Here is a 21,385-nt window from a genome sequence, read left to right on the forward strand (position 1 = left end):
GAAAGATGTTGCTGTTGGGTCAGCTATAGCCCAGCGGTTCCTTCTCAAGTTTACATGATTTAACTTGTTCAACCTTTCAAAGGTTCTAGTCCCGCGGGTGCTCTCTGGCCTTTTTTCCCATCATTTGTCAATTAACGAACTACGCATCTTTACTTGCTTCATTCACTCTATTTGGTAAATATTGCCTATTTCCTCTTTCTATTTCTACAGATGATCATTAAAGCATTGCCTACTAGCAGAGTGGGTTCTCAGCTACATAACACAGCCTTTCCAGTGCTGTGTGATTGTCCCGACGCATAATAACATATTGAAAAAAAGTAATTCAATGAGGTAAGGAAGGCATTTGTCCATCAAAATCAAACATCACCTTTTGATTGCTTTAGAACTAATTTTTAAAAACTTGTTTAACTTACAAGCCTGTTGCAAGAATGATGATAATGTTGAAGACAGAATTTTAAATCTTATGAAACTAAATTCCCAGATTGTCAGTGTTCTAGCTTAAACTAGAATGTATCACTATGATGACATAACGCTTTCACGATAATACACTAACAGCAAGTTCAGTTTTTCAAGTAGACTCATTATATATTGCTGTAATAAGAACTATTGGAAATTACCTTTTTTATGAGTTGACATCATTTGTTGGAATGCATAAGTATTAGGTATAGAATAAGCAAGTGAGTAACGTGATGCATGCAGCCCCCTTTAATATTGTTTGAGGGGACCGTTAGTTGGCTTCCAGTTTTTTCAACTTCACATCACCACAAGGTATATCAGTGCAGTGATGAATTTGAAAAAATGTATAACCCCACAGCATGGTGTTGGAATCATTTGTGTTTCTTTTTAAAAAATAAAATCCTAATTTAGTGGTTTCTTCTACAAAAAAGGAACCCTGAAAATGTTGACGAACTGCATAATGTTTGACAAAGTCACCTCGCAAAATGTTCCTACATTGATAACAACTGCAACGACAGGTGTTTATGACAATGTACAGTTGTTGCTGCTGGGGAAGCAGACCTGACAGGGTTTCCAGGTTTAATATGTCAAAACCTAATTTTGGCTGCATTTACATTGAATTCTGTGATTTGAATTTAATGTTAAACTACTCACTCAGAAGGATTTTTAATTCTGTTGTTAATCCTGTTAATAAATCACGGCTACAAATCTCAGAATGCCACAAACAATGGACTGCCTGATCTACAACACATCCCCTTACAGAAGTTCAGAGATCTTCATCTGAATACAGAGACAATTCCATGGGTTAAGATTTTCATACCTAAATGTTTCTGGTGTCTGTACTTTCATTTGAGGCTGAACACCCTTCCAATATTTAGGAGTAGCTCAAAGTGAAGAATATATATTCCTTATCGCTAATGTCTTCAATAACATGAAAGTAATTTGTGCAATATGTTTATCCTGAGAGTTCAAAAAATTTACATTAATTCCCTAGTTGATGTTCACTGTGTTATAGCTTGAAGAAAGATGTTGCTGTTGGGTCAGCTATAGCCCAGCGGTTCCTTCTCAAGTTTACATCATTTAACTTGTTTAACCTTTAAATGGTTCTAGTCCCGCGGGTGCTCTCTGGCCTTTTTTTCCCATCATTTGTCAATTAATGAACTACGCATCTTTACTTGCTTCATTCACTCTATTTGGTAAATATCGCCTATTTCCTCTTTCTATTTCTACAAATGATCTTTAAAGCATTGCCTACTAGCAGAGTGGGTACTCAGCTACATAACCCAGCCTTTCCAGTGCTGTGTGATTGTCCCGACGCATAATAACATATTGAAAAAAAGTAATTCAATGAGGTAAGGAAGGCATTTGTCCATCAAAATCAAACATCACCTTTTGATTGCTTTAGAACAAATTTTTCAAAACTTGTTTAACTTACAAGCCTGTTGCAATAATGATGATAATGTTGAAGACAGAATTTTAAATCTTATGAAACTAAATTCCTAGATTGTTAGTATTCTAGCTTAAACTAGAATGTATCACTATGATGACATAACGCTTTCACCATAATACACTAACAGCAAGTTAAGTAATTCAAGTAGACTCATATATTGCTGTAATAAGAACTATTGGAAATTACCTTTTTTATGAGTTGACATCATTTGTTGGAATGCATAAGTATTAGGTATAGAATAAGCAAGTGAGTAACGTTATGCATGCAGCCCCCTTTAACATTGTTTGAGGGGAACGTTAGTTGGCTTCCAGTTTTTTAATACTTCTCATCACCACAAGATATATCAGTGCAGTGATGAATTTGAAAAAATGTATAACCCCACAGCATGGTGTTGGAATCATTTGTGTTTCTTTTTAAAAAATAAAATCCTAATTTAGTGTTTCTTCTACAAAAAAGGAACCCTGAAAATGTTGACGAACTGCATAATGTTTGACAAAGTCACCTAGCAAAATGTTCCTACATTGATAACAACTGCAACGACAGGTGTTTATGACAATGTACAGTTGTTGCTGCTGGGGATGCAGACCTGACAGGGCTTCCAGGTTTAATATGTCAAAACCTAAATTTGGCTGCATTTACATTGAATTCTGTGATTTGAATTTAATGTTAAACTACTCACTCAGAAGGATTTTTAATTCTGTTGTTAATCCTGTTAATAAATCACGGCTACAAATCTCAGACTGCCACAAACAATGGACTGCCTGATCTACAACACATCCCCTTACAGAAGTTCAGAGTTCTTCATCTGAATACAGAGACAATTCCATGGGTTAAGATTTTCATACCATAAATGTTTCTGGTGTCTGTACCTTCATTTGAGGCTGAACACCCTTCCAATATTTAGGAGTAGCTCAAAGTGAAGAATATATATTCCTTATCGCTAATGGATTCAATAACATGAAAGTAATTTGTGCAATATTTTTATCCTGAGAGTTCAAAAAATTAACATTAATTCCCTAGTTGATGTTCACTGTGGTATAGCTTAAAGAAAGATGTTGCTGTTGGGTCAGCTATAGCCCAGCGGTTCCTTCTCAAGTTTACATGATTTAACTTGTTCAACCTTTCAATGGTTCTAGTCCCGCGGGTGCTCTCTGGCCTTTTTTCCCATCATTTGTCAATTAACGAACTACGCATCTTTACTTGCTTCATTCACTCTATTTGGTAAATATTGCCTATTTCCTCTTTCTATTTCTACAGATGATCATTAAAGCATTGCCTACTAGCAGAGTGGGTTCTCAGCTACATAACACAGCCTTTCCAGTGCTGTGTGATTGTCCCGACGCATAATAACATATTGAAAAAAAGTAATTCAATGAGGTAAGGAAGGCATTTGTCCATCAAAATCAAACATCACCTTTTGATTGCTTTAGAACTAATTTTTAAAAACTTGTTTAGCTTACAAGCCTGTTGCAAGAATGATGATAATGTTGAAGACAGAATTTTAAATCTTATGAAACTAAATTCCCAGATTGTCAGTGTTCTAGCTTAAACTAGAATGTATCACTATGATGACATAACGCTTTCACCATAATACACTAACAGCAAGTTCAGTTTTTCAAGTAGACTCATTATATATTGCTGTAATAAGAACTATTGGAAATTACCTTTTTTATGAGTTGACATCATTTGTTGGAATGCATAAGTATTAGGTATAGAATAAGCAAGTGAGTAACGTGATGCATGCAGCCCCCTTTAATATTGTTTGAGGGGACCGTTAGTTGGCTTCCAGTTTTTTCAACTTCACATCACCACAAGGTATATCAGTGCAGTGATGAATTTGAAAAAATGTATAACCCCACAGCATGGTGTTGGAATCATTTGTGCTTCTTTTTAAAAAATAAAATCCTAATTTAGTGGTTTCTTCTACAAAAAAGTAAGCATGGGCGTAAAATCCGTTACGCTCGCGGATTTTTCGTATTTTCGGAGAATCCGCAATCCGCGAACTCTCGCGGATGCGGCGAGAATACGCAAAATCCGCGCGAAGCGGATTTTTTGTTTGTGTTCGCACTGCTCGCGCTGCTCGCGGTCCGCGGCGCGGGCAGGAACAATCTTGCACTAGCGAAAGTACAAAAATTACTTAGTAAAGGAAGTGGCCCAGTCTCCAACTTCCTGTTCCTGTCCAGCAAGCTCCTCCCATAGGGGTGGGGTGAAGGAAGTGCCCCAGTCTCCAACTTCCTGTTCCTGTCCAGCAAGCTCCTCCATTTCCTGGCCACTTTTCGATCATTCTTGACTGGGAAGGATTACTTTTTGTGGTTGCTGCTGGATATTTGGATTTGAGGCTTGTTGGATTACTTTTGGATTCGAATTTTGATTTCACAAAGAAGTAAGTTGATGTTGTTTGTTTGTGGTGATTTTTGTGTGTGTTGTTTTTTTTCGACTTTTTTGGGGGGAAAATCTGCAAGTTCGCGAGCTGAGGATGTTTTTGCTTGTGTTCGCACTGCTCGTGTCCCGCGCAGCAACAATCTCGCACTCGCGAAATTGTAAAAATTACAATTCTGCTGCACATGAATTGAAAACCACCAGGCTTATTTATGGGTGCATGGATGATACAACTGTTTTGTTGAAATTATTTTTGTTAACATGATTCTGGCCAGGGCATGGATGACATTGGATTGTGCTGATTTTTGTGTGTTTTAGGACTTTTTGGGGTGGTGTTGGGGGCTTGCTATGGGGGTGGGGGCCATTTTATTGTCTGGTCCCGTGTGGGTGGGGGTCTAGGGGCCATTTGTAAGTTGTGTGCTTTGTGCCATAGGCCTGCACCCACTGTGCTCTGATGTCATCCATTATGCCCAGGGGGGCCCAGAATCGGTCTGTTCGCGGATTTTGTGGGTTTTTGCCACGTTCGCGCCGTGAAGCAACAATCTCGCACTCGCGAAATTGTAAAAAATGCAATTTTGCACCGGAAAACCACCAGCAGGCAGCATAAGCCTTCTGAAAATGGATGGATGGCATTGGATTGTGGTGATTTGATTTGTGTTGTGTGTTTTCACTTTTTGGAGTAGGGGTTGGGTGCTGGCTATGTTGGTGGTGGCCATTTTGAGGCATGGTCCTGGCCATGTGGATGGGGGGGTCAAGCTGCCATTTTGAAGGCAGGCAGTGAGCTTTGAGACATAGGCCTACACCCATTGTGCCTTGCTTTCACCCATTGTGCCCAGGCGGAGTCAGGGGTACATGAAAGCACAACCCTCTGTGTGTGTGCTCTCTTGGATCAATGTTAAATTCCTGTTTCCCAAAAATTTAGCAAATCCTAATTCTGAAAATTCCATATTGTGTGGTGTGCACGTGTGTATTCATAAATGCCTACTTGCTAACTGTTTATTCAAGCGCTACATATGCAACATTTATATTTACTGATGTTCCTCTGTCTTCGTTTGCGTTTAGGTGCACAAAACTACGCATCATCATCGTTGAGCATCAGTGCCAGGAAGAAGTGCTGCTGCGGCCTGTTGTTCCGACATCTGAAGAAGATGGCTCCAAAAAGAGGTGCCCGTAGGTCCTCTTCCAAGAAAGATGTCTCTACTAAGGAGAAGAAGAAGCAAGTGGCACCACTTACCAAGGCGACTGGTTGCTCAACCAAGACATTTTTTGGGCAACAACAACCAAAAAAACAAAGGCCCACCATGAGTGCTGCACAGGTATCCTGTTTAGTTGTTGAATCACCAACGACCAGTGATGTTGGATCATCGCAAGAAAGTAGCAGCACGCCATCAACACAGGTTTTAACTCATCTCACAAGTACTATTGAACAACCAAAGCCGCAACAACAACTGCATGGGCTACTAGTACAAGCAGAAGTACATGCGCAAGGAGCTGTCCGAGAAGGAGCTGTCCGAGAAGGAGCTGTCCGAGAAGGAGCTGTCCGAGAAGGAGCTGTCCGAGAAGGAGAAGGCCGAGAAGGAGCTGTCCGAGAAGGAGCTGTCCGAGAAGGAGCTGTCCGAGAAGGAGAAGGCCGAGAAGGAGAAGGCCGAGAAGGAGAAGGCCGAGAAGGAGAAGGCCGAGAAGGAGAAGGCCGAGAAGGAGCTGTCCGAGAAGGAGAAGGCCGAGAAGGAGAAGGCCGAGAAGGAGAAGGCCGAGAAGGAGAAGGCCGAGAAGGAGCTGTCCGAGAAGGAGAAGGCCGAGAAGGAGAAGGCCGAGAAGGAGAAGGCCGAGAAGGAGAAGGCCGAGAAGGAGCTGTCCGAGAAGGAGAAGGCCGAGAAGGAGAAGGCCGAGAAGGAGAAGGCCGAGAAGGAGAAGGCCGAGAAGGAGAGGTCCATGGAGACTTGCAAGTAGAGGTCAGTGAAGATGGCCATGGAGCGGTGCAAGTGCCCACAATGGTTGTTCTTCCAGAAGTAGGGGCACAGGAGGAAATTGACTTTGGAGCCGGGGTATCATGTCAGGAAGACGAAGCCACTCCTCCTGATGATTCATTTTCTCCCAGCTCCCCAGCAAGGAAAAGATCAAGGAGGGTGTGTAGAAGTTCCTCTTCAAGCCCCGCTCCATCAGATGATGATCTGGATCTGGATTGGCAACCATCTCCGACGTCTGAGAGGGAGGCACACCATGAGCTGCGAAAGGTATCAAATGTTAAAAGGAAGGGCCCCGGAAAGCTCATACTTATGGATCCGAACGTCGGACTTGATGAAGTGGTGCATTCTGATGTTGTTGAAGAGGATGACAGCAATGACCTAGTCATCACACATGTCAGTCCAGCCACACCGGCCATGCAGCAGACAGACATTTACACCCTATCCCGACGTCATGCTGAGCGTGACCCTGGCGACGTGCCACTGGTAGCACCACCAACGCAGTCAAGTAGTACCACAAGTTCAACAAAACCTACAGCTCCCATATTTTCTCCCCGGAGGGGGACTCCATCCAGCTCGACTCCCTCAAGTAAGGTTGCTGCAATAATTGCACAACCCAGTAGATGTCTGCAAGGCTCATCCACCACTGCTTCATCTGGCATTGGCAGCAGTATCACCTCGTGCGGCAAAACCAGAAGTTTCCAGTCCCCAGTTTGGAACTTTTTTAGTGTCCATGAAAAATATGATAACATAGCCGTTTGTTGCATTTGTAAGACTAGCGTTAGCCGTGGTAAGACTGGTACCAACTATGGAACCGGAGGCCAGATAGGTCATCTTGAAAGAAAGCACGCTGTCGAATGGTTTCCGCACCTAGCAAACGTCAAGGGAAAGCGATCCCAAAGGGCAAGTGGCCAAAATATACCCATAGTAGGTGTTTCATCTGAAGATGATGGGGAGGTAGAAGAAGCGTCAGACATGTGTCCGGTTGCACCCAGTACCCCTTGCAGCACCACACCCTCCGTAACACATAGCAGGCACACTGAGAGTCTGGGAGACACACCAATGCGGAAAATGTCAACACTGATCAGAAGTGGGTCGAAGAAGGCATCAGCATCATCCCGTACATTTGTCCAGCGCACCATTTCAGCCATGTTCTCCTCAGATGCGCAATTTCAACGCAACCACCCAACTGTACGCCTCTATAACACTAAGCTGGCAAAAATGCTAGCGGTGGACCTTCTCCCTTTTTCGTTTGTCGAAGGTGTGGGTTTCCTTGAACTCGTGGCAACATTGGCCCCTAAATGGAAGGTTCCTAGCCGGTACTATTTTGCCAGGGTTGCTGTTCCAGCACTACACAAAGAGGTGCTTGAGTTGGTGGGGGCAGCTTTGCAGAAGAGTGCTGTTCACACTATACACCTGACAACAGACATGTGGACCAGTTGCGCAGCCACTGATTACATGTGCATCACTGCACACTGGGTCTCTTTTTCAGGGGTTATTAAACAGATAAATGCAGGTGGTGACTTGGTCGAGATTTTTAAGGGTGCTCGTAAACATGCAACATTAGCCATGTTTGGCATGGAGAAAAGTCATACTGCAGTCAACATTTTGGCTGACTTTAACAAAAAGGTCTTGCAATGGCTGCGCCCAAGACATTGCAAGGTTGGTTATGTTTCTACAGATAATGGCAGCAATGTAGTTAGGGCCATGGCGGACGGTTTCTATTTCAGAGTGCCGTGTTTGGCGCACTGTATCAACCTTGTTGTGCAAAATTTTTTGAAAAAAGAACTTGCAGTCGACAAAACACTGACCATCTGCAGAAGAATATGCACACATTTCAACCATTCTTTTAAGGCCCGGAAGGAGCTGAGGCGCAAGCAAAATGAACGTAGAATGCCAGTGAAAGCACTTATCCAGGAGGTGGCAACACGTTGGAACTCAACCTTCTACATGCTTGAGCGTCTGCATGAGCTGTTTCCAGTAGTCAATGAGTATTTCTACAACCTGGGTGGTGATACGACAGGAATGATACTAGCGGTGGAGCAATGGCAGCTAGTTAAAAGCCTGACAGACATGCTTCGGCCTTTTGAGGTCTTCACGCGTGACGTGAGCAGGGAGGACTGTTCTTTGAGCAAAGCTATCCCACTGTTGCTGAAGCTCGAGCACCAAGTCAAGGTGGTGTCTTCACAATTAAAGGACGTTGGAAAGAACGAAGCACATGAGTTGGCGCAGAGATTATTACAACGCCTAGTTAGCAATGAACGGCTTGTAAATATCAAGAAACAACAGCACTACATTTGTGCTACTATTCTGGATCCACGTTACAAAAAGCCATTGTTTGGCAAAGTAATAATTCCTTTTGAAACATCGGATGTTACAGAGTACAAAGGTTGGCTAGCTCAGTCAGCCATTCGTTTTGAAATAGAACGGAAGGAAACTGTAGGAGAAGACAGTACTACTAGTGAATCAGCAGGCGATCAGGCGTCCCAAAAAAGCACTTCACCATCTGTGCCTGTGGCAGAAGTGAGTGACTTTCCCTCTGAGCCGTTAACCACACCAGCAACCGTATCATCTGCACCAGGCGCATGCGATATGTCTGAAGCGAGTTGGCTAACTCAGCTAGGGTTTCCTGGTCCTAGAAAGGACACAGAAGTGCAAAGTACAGGAATCCGGGAGGACATTCTTTCAATGGTGCAGGCCTATCTGGATGACTCAACAGAGGTCAATATTACTGAGGACCCATTGGCGTATTGGCATGGGAAAAGAAAAATATGGCGAGAGCTCACCAACCTGGCTATCAATTACTTGTCTTGCCCACTCGCAAGCGTGTCTTCAGAACGTGTTTTTAGTTCTGCTGGTGGCATTGTGACTTCCAAAAGGTCCCGCCTCTTGCCCGCAAATGTGGAGCGGCTCACCTTGATAAAGATGAACCAGCACTTCATACCACCAGATTACAGAGTACGAGAATGCACGCAGGAAGAAGAGGACACCGCCCTACCCGAGGAAAGTTCTCCTCAGTTACCAGAAGTAACCCCGACTGATGATTTAGCAGAGTATGAGGACGAGTTCTGCTTCCCTGACAGCGAGTTCTGAAAATGACTCAATCATTCATTAATTGTAAATAGTCCTCCTTATTCACTTTTATTCCTGTGTGTCTGTCTTTCTTTAGCAAGTGCTTCATCACATTCCCAACAAAACTGTAATCAACCAATAAAACAACAAGCCCATCAACAGAACTATCTTGATTTTGATGCCGCAGCATTCCTCAGGTTCACAACAGTTAGTTGACAAGAACTCAGTCCTGGTCGTCTATCCTGAGTCCTCCTCCTCCAGACTCACCCTATCCATTACCCATAATGCTGATGCCTGGATTCTGCACAATGAAGAAATGAAGAAATGAAGAAATGAAGGAGCCAGCCCTCAAACACAAATTACAGGTAAGATAAGCTTTTGGATGGTAGGTAGTATAATGGAGTATTCGGAGAGGCGAGAGAGTGACAGTGGTACTAGCAGCAAAGTCCTAGGGCTCTTGAATTAACAAACTCTGTGACAGGCATTTACTTAGGAAAACATTTGGCCTATTGCACGTGAACGTGTATGCGTTATATTGCTCGCTTGCCTGTCTCAGGGGTGCTGTCTCTGGGGCTTCTAGGTTTTAGGGTTGTGTCAGCACCGCTACCGCATTTCTAATGTTGATTGCTTTTGATTTGCAGAAAATCCACGCCGGGAAACTCCAGTTGTGGCCCTGCTGCAGAACGCGTTAGGACTCTGTGAATTCCAGGTGGAGCCAGCCCTCAAACACAAATTACAGGTAAGATAAGCTTTTGGATGGGAGGTAGTATAATGGAGTATTCGGAGAGGCGAGAGAGTGACAGTGGTACTAGCAGCAAAGTCCTAGGGCTCCTGAATTAACAAAGTCTGTGACAGGCATTTACTTAGGAAAACATTTGGCCTATTGCACGTGAACGTGTAGGCGTTATATTGCTCGCTTGCCTGTCTCAGGGGTGCTGTCTCTGGGGCTTCTAGGTTTTAGGGTTGTGTCAGCACCGCTACCGCATTTCTAATGTTGATTGCTTTTGATTTGCAGAAAATCCACGCCGGGAAACTCCAGTTGTGGCCCTGCTGCAGAACGCGTTAGGACTCTGTGAATTCCAGGTGGAGCCAGCCCTCAAACACAAATTACAGGTAAGATAAGCTTTTGGATGGGAGGTAGTATAATGGAGTATTCGGAGAGGCGAGAGAGTGACAGTGGTACTAGCAGCAAAGTCCTAGGGCTCTTGAATTAACAAAGTCTGTGACAGGCATTTACTTAGGAAAACATTTGGCCTATTGCACGTGAACGTGTAGGCATTATATTGCTCGCTTGCCTGTCTCAGGGGTGCTGTCTCTGGGGCTTCTAGGTTTTAGGGTTGTGTCAGCACCGCTACCACATTTCTAATGTTGATTGCTTTTGATTTGCAGAAAATCCACGCCGGGAAACTCCAGTTGTGGCCCTGCTGCAGAACGCGTTAGGACTCTGTGAATTCCAGGTGGAGCCAGCCCTCAAACACAAATTACAGGTAAGATAAGCTTTTGGATGGGAGGTAGTATAATGGAGTATTCGGAGAGGCGAGAGAGTGACAGTGGTACTAGCAGCAAAGTCCTAGGGCTCTTGAATTAACAAACTCTGTGACAGGCATTTACTTAGGAAAACATTTGGCCTATTGCACGTGAACCAACACGATGACAGTGTTCAGTTAAATGAAATTACTGCAAAACCACCACCCACCCAGCTCAAAAGTAGTAAAAAAACAGGTATGCTCAGATAAAGTTTGAAAAAGTATATTTATATCCCTAACATAATAATCTCCCGCAAGACCCTCCCTAACCCCAACAAATAGTCCTCAAAAGTCCCCAAAAAACCCAACTCCCAATTCCCACCCCCCAAAAGTCTCAAAAAAAGGGGCAAGGGACACTCTAGGGATGCAAGCTGGTAAGTTTGGCCTCCAGGGCATCATGCTTTAGGGCCAGGGCATCATATTTTTCTTGGAGGATGGCTTGCTCTAGGCGGAGGCCCTCCACCACATTTTGAAATTTGTGCCATTTCTGGACCTCCGCCTCTAGGTCTGACACTCTGCGGAGTGCACGGCGCAAGCGACCTTTAACAGTGCTGCGAGGTGCAGCTTTTGCTGCTCGGCGGTGGCGTCTTCCGGCACGGCTCCGGTTCGCTGGAGCACTGTGCTTACCGGCAGAACGTGGGGTAACAGAGGAGGATGTAGACGATGTTAAGTTGGATGCACTGGAGTGCGTGTCATCCCCCTCGAGTTCCACCAGTCGCCGATATTCGGCAACAGTTGCTTCCAGCCTCCGTTGCCGGGCCAGTACAGCCAGCATACTCCTCGTTGGTTTGGAGGTTTTAGTATTGCCAACTATATGAAGAAAGAAAGACATAATCTGTAAGCAATGCTCTTTAGGAATATGATTAACACAAAATGATTCAGCAGGAAGTTGTGTCACAGTACAACTAGCAACTAGCCAGGGCAGTACAAAACTATTCAGGCCAGTATCATGGGCGTCCGCAGGGAGGGGCGCTTGAATCACCATTTCCCTTCCCACAACTCACTTGTATCCTTGGTTTGGTGCTCTTTCATATGAAAGAGATGTGGCAGAAGTGAGTGATTTTTCCTCTGAGCCGTTAACCACACCAGCAACCGTATCATCTGCACCAGGCCCAGGCGATATGTCTGTTTCCCTCCCTCTCTCTCTCTCTCTCTCTCTCTCTCTCTCTCTGTCTCCCTCTTTCTGTCTCCCTTTGTCTCCCTCTACCTCGCTGTCTCTCTCTCTCTGTCTCCCTCCCTCACCCTCCCTCTGGCTCCCTCCCTCTCTATCTCTCCTTCTGTCTTCCTCTCTCTCTGTCTCTGCCTCTATCTGTCTTTCGGTCCCAGCCTGCTGTAATTACCATATTGTAATTTGTCACTGGGCCACCACTGGATACACATCATATCCTATCTAAGAGTCAGATAGTACCATGATCCAGCTTACATGTACTCGCCACCGCCACTGTCTCCTTCCTCACAGTCTGTACTTCTTCTTGGTCCGACTCCTCTAGCGCCGCCTCCTCCCCAGATTGACCCTCGGACTCCGAGTCAATGATGACCACATCCGAGCTGGCCCCGCCACCAGATGTTCCACCTACAAAGTAGATTTAAGAATGTTAGATTACACCACTCCACTAGTATTTGGTCTATGAATGAAAAAATGTGAAAACAACTGAAAAATTAATTGACTGTCTACTCTAGTCTAAAGTAAATGTCCCTCCTTCCAGGGAAAGCTGTTGTCTTGCTTAATTTTTTTGTCACAATTGTTGAATGCTTGCTTAATTTTAACACACATTATTTTTCTCTGAACAGACAGAAACTGGACTTCTAAGGACAAGAGGAACATCAACTTGAAACCAGGTGAAAGCTCGGCTCGACCACAAGAAATTTCTACCAATCCAGTACTCATCAACTCTGCACCAAGCACTTTTCCATTTCCAACTAACTTTATTTTAATATATGTGTTTACTTAAACTTTTAATAAAGCTTTTAAACTTGAATTGACTCTGTAGTTTTTCCTCCAGAGAGTCCAGACTAGAGTGACTGAGCGAAAAGTTTTGCAATTTTTGGAAGGAGGAATCTGTGCTGCTGACACTACCAGGTTTATTTATACAGTGTGCCAAACACGCCACTCTGAAATATTATTACTCTGGTCTTTGGTGTCCATAGTTCGGTTTGTGGAGAATTGTCCCTGCAACAGTAGGATTATTGATTTTGCTCCTATCTAAACACTATTTCGAAACAATTAAATTAGGAATGCTTGGACAACAATAGGTCCTCTATATTTAAATGAAAACTTACTGGGGCCAGCAAAGGAGCACTCGCCGCCCTGGCCTGCATCCTCCTCCTTTGGAGCCACTGCTGCATCAGATTTTTCGGTCCGCTTGCCCCTGGGCGGACCTGACGTACAACATGAAAGAAATAACAGAAAACATTGATGATTGCTGCTTGCCGATGTCCTTGTCAACCAAATCAAACATTTAGAAAGAACAAGAACCTACTATTTCATCCAAAAAGAGGGCTACAAAGGAAGGACTGCACCTGAGCCTCTACTCTAGGGGCAGATTTACAAGCCCCTTGCAGCTCTTCTGCTCCATTCTTGCGTCAATTTTGTGACGCAGCGCCACAAGAGAGGCGCCATGGTCTGGCGTATATTAACAACGTGTCGCATATGGGAGATGCATCCCATTCTAAAACCCTGCGCCATTAGGGAGCATTCCATCGCAAGGGATGGCGTTCCTGCGCAGGAACGCATGCTAAAAGTGGCTATGGGGAATATATAAAATTTCAATCAGTCATTTAGGACAATGATGCGTCACTGAAACCCTGCGCCTGCATGAAGCAGACTTACGGCTTGACGCAGCATTGCTGGAGCTGCGCCATCGTTGCAACGCAACTCCATCAAAGAGCCGCCTTTACGGCACCGATGCGTAACGCTTCGGTGACGTTTTGGGACCTTGGTGTGCCGCATTGTAAATACGGCGCACCATGGGTGGTGCTGCCGTGCCACACACTTTGCAGGGATGCGCAGGTAATTGCTAATCTGACACTTACGGGCATACTTACGAGTTCTGAGCTGGACACCTCCAGATGTGCACCAGAACAAATACGTAACGCAAAACTAACCTTGCGTCACGGCAGATGCGCCGCTATTACAATGCGGCAAACCCTGGCGCAAGGGTAGGCAGATGCGTAACGCATCTCGTGACGAAATAGGGGCGCATCTCTAGAGTCGCTTCGCGGGCGCAATGCAACTATAGCAGTGCTCAGGGCTGCCCAATACTCTACATACCGCATCAGTCCTTACGCCTGCTTCAAGCAAGCAGGCATAAAGAATTGACATAGCAGCGTCGCGGAAGTGCCTGCGTTAAATCTTGTAGATTTCACGCAGGCACTTTTGCGAGGCACACATCTGCCTGACCGGCACCACCCACCCCTCACTCCCCCCCTGCGTGGGAACGCACCCATTGAGGCGCAGGCCCAGGCATTCACGTGGCGCATCTCCTTAGATGCATCACGTTGTACATGACTCGCAGGGATGCGCCACGTTTACGTCGCTGTGCGTCAGGTAAGGCAGTGTAAACGTGGAACAAGGGGCTTGTAAATCTGCCCCTTTGTGTCTAGCATTACGCAGTTCTGTAAAATACACTCATACTCAGCCCAATTAAATGAACACAAAATAGATAACAAATAAGCAGTGGCACCGGCACAGAGAAGGAGAACAGTGCACCTGAAATGCACAGAAGATTTTGAAATATTAATGAAAAAATTGCTACTACTACTCACCAAGACCGGGGACCTCCACTCCCAGCACGTCTAGCAGGTCACGCTCTCGGTCAAGGATGTCGGTCCAGCGGTGGGTGACCTGATTGTAGGTGCGCTGGACCCCCGTGATCTTAAAAAGGGCCCGGCACACCTGCCCCCACCGCTTCCGTCGCTCCTGGCTGTTGGTGTAACCAGCAGCAATCCTGCCGCCTGCCGCGATGGTCCTGGGGAGACGGCGCTGCACGTAAAAAACAAGTGCGCCCACCTCCTCAGGGCTGAAAATCTCCCGGGGCACCACCATTTCCGCCCTCAATCGACCACACGGGAGCCGGGCACGGGCTGCGGTGCCCGTCTTGGGCAGCTTCACAGCTGTCTTGACCATGTTCTGGGCAGCAGTAAAGAAGAGACAAAATGAAAAAGAATAAGAGTAGGGAAGAAGGAAAGTAAAAGTTTAAAAAAGTAGTTCAAAAGTAAACAAAAATAGCCTAAAACACAAAAATATAGATCTAGAAAAATACAGGGATAGAAAATAAGTTAAATAGATCAAAAAAATAGTAAAACAAGCAAAGGATGGCAGAGATATAGAGAGGATAGAAACACCATACCCAGACACATAGGAATGAATGAAAAACAAGATGGCGGCCCGATCACGTGCGCGTAAGTAAGTTCGCACGCGATTTCTCTCGCGAACTCGTGCGAACTTGTATTCGCAAGGCGCGAGTCGGGAGAGATTACACTTAGCGGGCGGAAACGGAAATACGTCACGCAAACTAAATGGCGGCGCCCATACTCAACCTTGAGGTAACTCGCACGAGTTCGCGGCCTCCACGGGCCAGTTCGCACTACGACGCGCCCCGCGAATAGGGCGAAATTACCGAAAAACGAGTTTTGCAAAAGCAAAACGAACGAGCAGGTGCAAAAGTTCGAGCTCATCATTTGTAACCATTTACCTGTAGTGCTTCCTGAAGGGGCCCTCCAGAATCCGGTTGCCTACTTGCAACTATTGTGTGACCCTGCTCTGACAGTCACAGAATAGTTACAAGTATGCCATTGCATCCTGTTAAAAAAAATTATTTACTTTGCATTTGCAACAAAATGGAAAGGGAGCAGACAAGCAGGTGCCAGCCTTCATTAATGTCAGTTGGGGCAGGGCAGGTGTTGTTGTTTGCAAAACTTAAGGCACTTAGCAGGTGTTTGTTCACTCAATGGTCAATCAGAGGGTGTTGTGATGACACTGAGGGTGGCATGGGTGTGCCAGCCAGAGGGTGGCATGGGTGAACCAGAGTGCCAGTGTTGACAGAGGATGGCAGTGCTTTGCTTTGCCCCAATAATGTACACTGGTGAACTAGAGGGTGATGTGATGACACAGAGGGTGACATGGGTGAGCCAGAGGGTGGCATGGGTGACCAAAGAGAGTGCCAGTGGTGACAGAGGGTGGCAGTGATGAAGAAAGCTTAGCAAACAGGCTGGGCACGTAGAAACAACAAGTTCGCTAAACTGGCGACCCGACAAGTAAGTTCGCAATTTGCGAAATAGTACAAAACCCTCGCGAACTTGCAGAAACCCGTGCGAACACACACACCCCCAAAAAATCCGCTAATCCGCGAGAATTCGCGGATTTCGCGTATTTTCGCAATCCGCGAATACGCAAATCCGCAAATTCGCGGATTGCGAATCCGCAAAATCCGCCCATGCTTACAAAAAAGCTCACCTCGCAAAATGTTCCTACATTGATAACAACTGTAACGACAGGTGTTTATGACAATGTACAGTTGTTGCTGCTGGGGAAGCAGACCTGACAGGGTTTCCAGGTTTAATATGTCAAAACCTAATTTTGGCTGCATTTACATTGAATTCTGTGATTTGAATTTAATGTTAAACTACTCACTCAGAAGGATTTTTAATTCTGTTGTTAATCCTGTTAATAAATCACGGCTACAAATCTCAGACTGCCACAAACAATGGACTGCCTGATCTACAACACATCCCATTACAGAAGTTCAGAGTTCTTCATCTGAATACAGAGACAATTCCATGGGTTAAGATTTTCATACCATAAATGTTTCTGGTGTCTGTACCTTCATTTGAGGCTGAACACCCTTCCAATATTTAGGAGTAGCTCAAAGTGAAGAATATATATTCCTTATCGCTAATGGCTTCAATAACATGAAAGTAATTTGTGCAATATGTTTATCCTGAGAGTTCAAAAAAATGAACATTAATTCCCTCGTTGATGTTCACTGTGTTATAGCTTGAAGAAAGATGTTGCTGTTGGGTCAGCTATAGCCCAGCGGTTCCTTCTCAAGTTTATATGATTTAAGTTGTTCAACCTTTCAATGGTTCTAGTCCCGCGGGTGCTCTCTGGCCTTTCTTTCCCATCATTTGTCAATTAATGAACTATGCATCTTTACTTGCTTCATTCACTCTATTTGGTAAATATCGCCTATTTCCTCTTTCTATTTCTACAAATGATCAGTAAAGCATTGCCTACTAGCAGAGTGGGTTATCAGCTACATAACACAGCCTTTCCAGTGCTGTGTGATTGTCCCGACGCATAATAACATATTGAAAAAAAGTAATTCAATGAGGTAAGGAAGGCATTTGTCCATCAAAACCAAACATCACCTTTGATTGCTTTAGAACTAATTTTTTAAAACTTTTTTAACTTACAAGCCTGTTGCAATAATGATGATAATGTTGAAGACAGAATTTTAAATCTTTTGAAACTAAATTCCCAGATTGTCAGTATTCTAGCTTAAACTAGAATGTATCACTATGATGACGTAACGCTTTCACCATAATACACTAACAACAAGTTAAGTAATTCAAGTAGACTCATTTTATATTGCTGTAATAAGAACTATTGGAAATGACCTTTTTTATGAGTTGACATCATTTGTTGGAATACATAAGTATTAGGTATAGAATAAGCAAGTGAGTAACGTGATGCATGCAGCCCCATTTAACATTGTTTGAGGGGACCGTTAGTTGGCTTCCAGTATTTTCAACTTCACATCACCACAAGATATATCAGTGCAGTGATGAATTTGAAAAAATTTATAACCCCAGAGCATGGTGTTGGAATCATTTGTGTTTCTTTTTAAAAAATAAAATCCTAATTTAGTGGTTTCTTCTACAAAAAAGGAACCCTGAAAATGTTGACGAACTGCATAATGTTTGACAAAGTCACCTGGCAAAATGTTCCTACATTGATAACAACTGCAACGACAGGTGTTTATGACAATGTACAGTTGTTGCTGCTGGGGATGCAGACCTGACAGGGTTTCCAGGTTTAATATGTCAAAACCTAATTTTGGCTGCATTTACATTGAATTCTGTGATTTGAATTTAATGTTAAACTACTCACTCAGAAGGAGTTTTTAATTCTGTTGTTAATCCTGTTAATAAATCACGGCTACAAATCTCAGACTGCCACAAACAATGGACTGCCTGATCTACAACACATCCCATTACAGAAGTTCAGAGTTCTTCATCTGAATACAGAGACAATTCCATGGGTTAAGATTTTCATACCATAAATGTTTCTGGTGTCTGTGAGGCTGAACACCCTTCCAATATTTAGGAGTAGTTCAAAGTGAAGAATATATATTCCTTATCGCTAATGGCTTCAATAACATGAAAGTAATTTGTGCAATATGTTTATCCTGAGAGTTCAAAAAATTTACATTAATTCCCTAGTTGATGTTCACTGTGTTATAGCTTGAAGAAAGATGTTGCTGTTGGGTCAGCTATAGCCCAGCGGTTCCTTCTCAAGTTTACATCATTTAACTTGTTCAACCTTTCAATGGTTCTAGTCCCGCGGGTGCTCTCTGGCCTTTTTTTCCCATCATTTGTCAATTAATGAACTACGCATTTGAATTTAATGTTAAACTACTCACTCAGAAGGATTTTTAATTCTGTTGTTAATCCTGTTAATAAATCACGGCTACAAATCTCAGACTGCCACAAACAATGGACTGCCTGATCTACAACACATCCCCTTACAGAAGTTCAGAGTTCTTCATCTGAATACAGAGACAATTCCATGGGTTAAGATTTTCATACCATAAATGTTTCTGGTGTCTGTACCTTCATTTGAGGCTGAACACCCTTCCAATATTTAGGAGTAGCTCAAAGTGAAGAATATATATTCCTTATCGCTAATGGATTCAATAACATGAAAGTAATTTGTGCAATATGTTTATCCTGAGAGTTCAAAAAATTAACATTAATTCCCTAGTTGATGTTCACTGTGTTATAGCTTAAAGAAAGATGTTGCTGTGTGGGTCAGCTATAGCCCAGCGGTTCCTTCTCAAGTTTACATGATTTAACTTGTTCAAACTTTCAATGGTTCTAGTCCCGCGGGTGCTCTCTGGCCTTTTTTCCCATCATTTGTCAATTAATAAACTACGCATCTTTACTTGCTTCATTCACTCTATTTGGTAAATATTGCCTATTTCCTCTTTTTATTTCTACAAATGATCATTAAAGCATTGCCTTCTAGCAGAGTGGGTTCTCAGCTACATAACACAGCCTTTCCAGTGCTGTGTGATTGTCCCGACGCATAATAACATATTGAAAAAAAGTAATTCAATGAGGTAAGGAAGGCATTTGTCCATCAAAATCAAACATCACCTTTTGATTGCTTTAGAACTCATTTTTTAAAACTTTTTTAACTTACAAGCCTGTTGCAATAATGATGATAATGTTGAAGACAGAATTGTAAATCTTATGAAACTAAATTCCCAGATTGTCAGTATTCTAGCTTAAACTAGAATGTATCACTATGATGACATAACGCTTTCACCATAATACACTGACAGCAAGTTAAGTAATTCAAGTAGACTCATTTTATAATGCTGTAATAAGAACTATTGGAAATGACCTTTTTTATGAGTTGACATCATTTGTTGGAATGCATAAGTATTAGGTATAGAATAAGCAAGTGAGTAACGTGATGCATGCAGCCCCCTTTAACATTGTTTGAGGGGACCGTTAGTTGGCTTCCAGTTTTTTCAACTTCACATCACCACAAGGTATATCAGTGGAGTGATGAATTTGAAAAAATGTATAACCCCACAGCATGGTGTTGGAATCATTTGTCTTTCTTTTTAAAAAATAAAATCCTAATTTAGTGGTTTCTTCTACAAAAAAGGAACCCTGAAAATGTTGACGAACTGCATAATGTTTGACAAAGTCACCTGGCAAAATGTTCCTACATTGATAATAACTGCAATGACAGGTGTTTATGACAATGTACAGATGTTGCTGCTGGGGATGCTGACCTGACAGGGTTTCCAGGTTCAATATGTGAAAACCTAATTTTGGCTGCATTTACATTGAATTCTGTGATTTGAATTTAATGTTAAACTACTCTATCAGAAGGATTTTTAATTCTGTTGTTAATCCTGTTAATATATCACGGCTACAAATCTCAGACTGCCATAAACAATGGACTGCCTGATCTACAACACATCCCCTTACAGAAGTTCAGAGTTCTTCATCTGAATACAGAGACAATTCCATGGGTTAAGATTTTCATACCATAAATGTTTCTGATTTCTGTACCTTCATTTGAGGCTGAACCCCCTTCCAATATTCAGGAGTAGCTCAAAGTGAAGAATATATATTCCTTATCGCTAATGGCTTCAATAACATGAAAGTAATTTGTGCAATATGTTTATCCTGAGAGTTCAAAAAAATTAACATTAATTCCCTCGTTGATGTTCACTGTGTTATAGCTTGAAGAAAGATGTTGCTGTTGGGTCAGCTATAGCCCAGCGGTTCCTTCGCAAGTTTACATCATTTAACTTGTTCAACCTTTCAATGGTTCTAGTCCCGCGGGTGCTCTCTGGCCTTTTTTTCCCATCATTTGTCAATTAATGAACTACGCATCTTTACTTGCTTCATTCACTCTATTTGGTAAATATCGCCTATTTCCTCTTTCTATTTCTACAAATGATCAGTAAAGCATTGCCTACTAGCAGAGTGGGTTCTCAGCTACATAACACAGCCTTTCCAGTGCTGTGTGATTGTCCCGACGCATAATAACATATTGAAAAAAAGTAATTCAATGAGGTAAGGAAGGCATTTGTCCATCAAAACCAAACATCACCTTTTGATTGCTTTAGAACTAATTTTTTAAAACTTTTTTAACTTACAAGCCTGTTGCAATAATGATGATAATGTTGAAGACAGAATTTTAAATCTTATGAAACTAAATTCCCAGATTGTCAGTATTCTAGCTTAAACTAGAATGTATCACTATGATGACGTAACGCTTTCACCATAATACACTAACAGCAAGTTAAGTAATTCAAGTAGACTCATTTTATATTGCTGTAATAAGAACTATTGGAAATGACCTTTTTTATGAGTTGACATCATTAGTTGGAATGCATAAGTATTAGGTATAGAATAAGCAAGTGAGTAACGTGATGCATGCAGCCCCCTTTAACATTGTTTGAGGGGATCGTTAGTTGGTTTCCAGTATTTTCAACTTCACATCACCACAAGGTATATCAGTGCAGTGATGAATTTGAAAAAATGTATAACCCCACAGCATGGTGTTGGAATCATTTGTGTTTCTTTTAAAAAAAGTAAAATCCTAATTTAGTGGTTTCTTCTACAAAAAAGGAACCCTGAAAAGGTTGAAGAACTGCATAATGTTTGACAAAGTCACCTGGCAAAATGTTCCTACATTGATAACAACTGCAACGACAGGTGTTTATGACAATGTACAGTTGTTGCTGCTGGGGATGCAGACCTGACAGGGTTTCCAGGTTCAATATGTC

General features: G+C 42.9%; 1 protein-coding gene across 1 annotated transcript; it reads left to right on the plus strand.

The window, feature by feature from the left end:
• Nucleotides 1–7,456: 7,456 nt before the first annotated feature.
• On the plus strand, nucleotides 7,457–10,043 carry LOC144807762 (zinc finger BED domain-containing protein 6-like). Its single transcript, XM_078673421.1, has 2 exons — nucleotides 7,457–9,686; nucleotides 9,963–10,043. The coding sequence occupies exon 1, from the start codon at nucleotides 7,471–7,473 to the stop codon at nucleotides 9,340–9,342; it is 1,872 nt and encodes a 623-aa protein (XP_078529547.1). The 5' UTR covers nucleotides 7,457–7,470; the 3' UTR covers nucleotides 9,343–9,686; nucleotides 9,963–10,043.
• The last annotated feature ends 11,342 nt before the right edge of the window (nucleotides 10,044–21,385 follow it).

The sequence above is a fragment of the Lissotriton helveticus genome, chromosome 1_2 (genome assembly GCF_964261635.1).
Source record: "Lissotriton helveticus chromosome 1_2, aLisHel1.1, whole genome shotgun sequence".
NCBI classification, from domain to species: domain Eukaryota; kingdom Metazoa; phylum Chordata; class Amphibia; order Caudata; family Salamandridae; genus Lissotriton; species Lissotriton helveticus.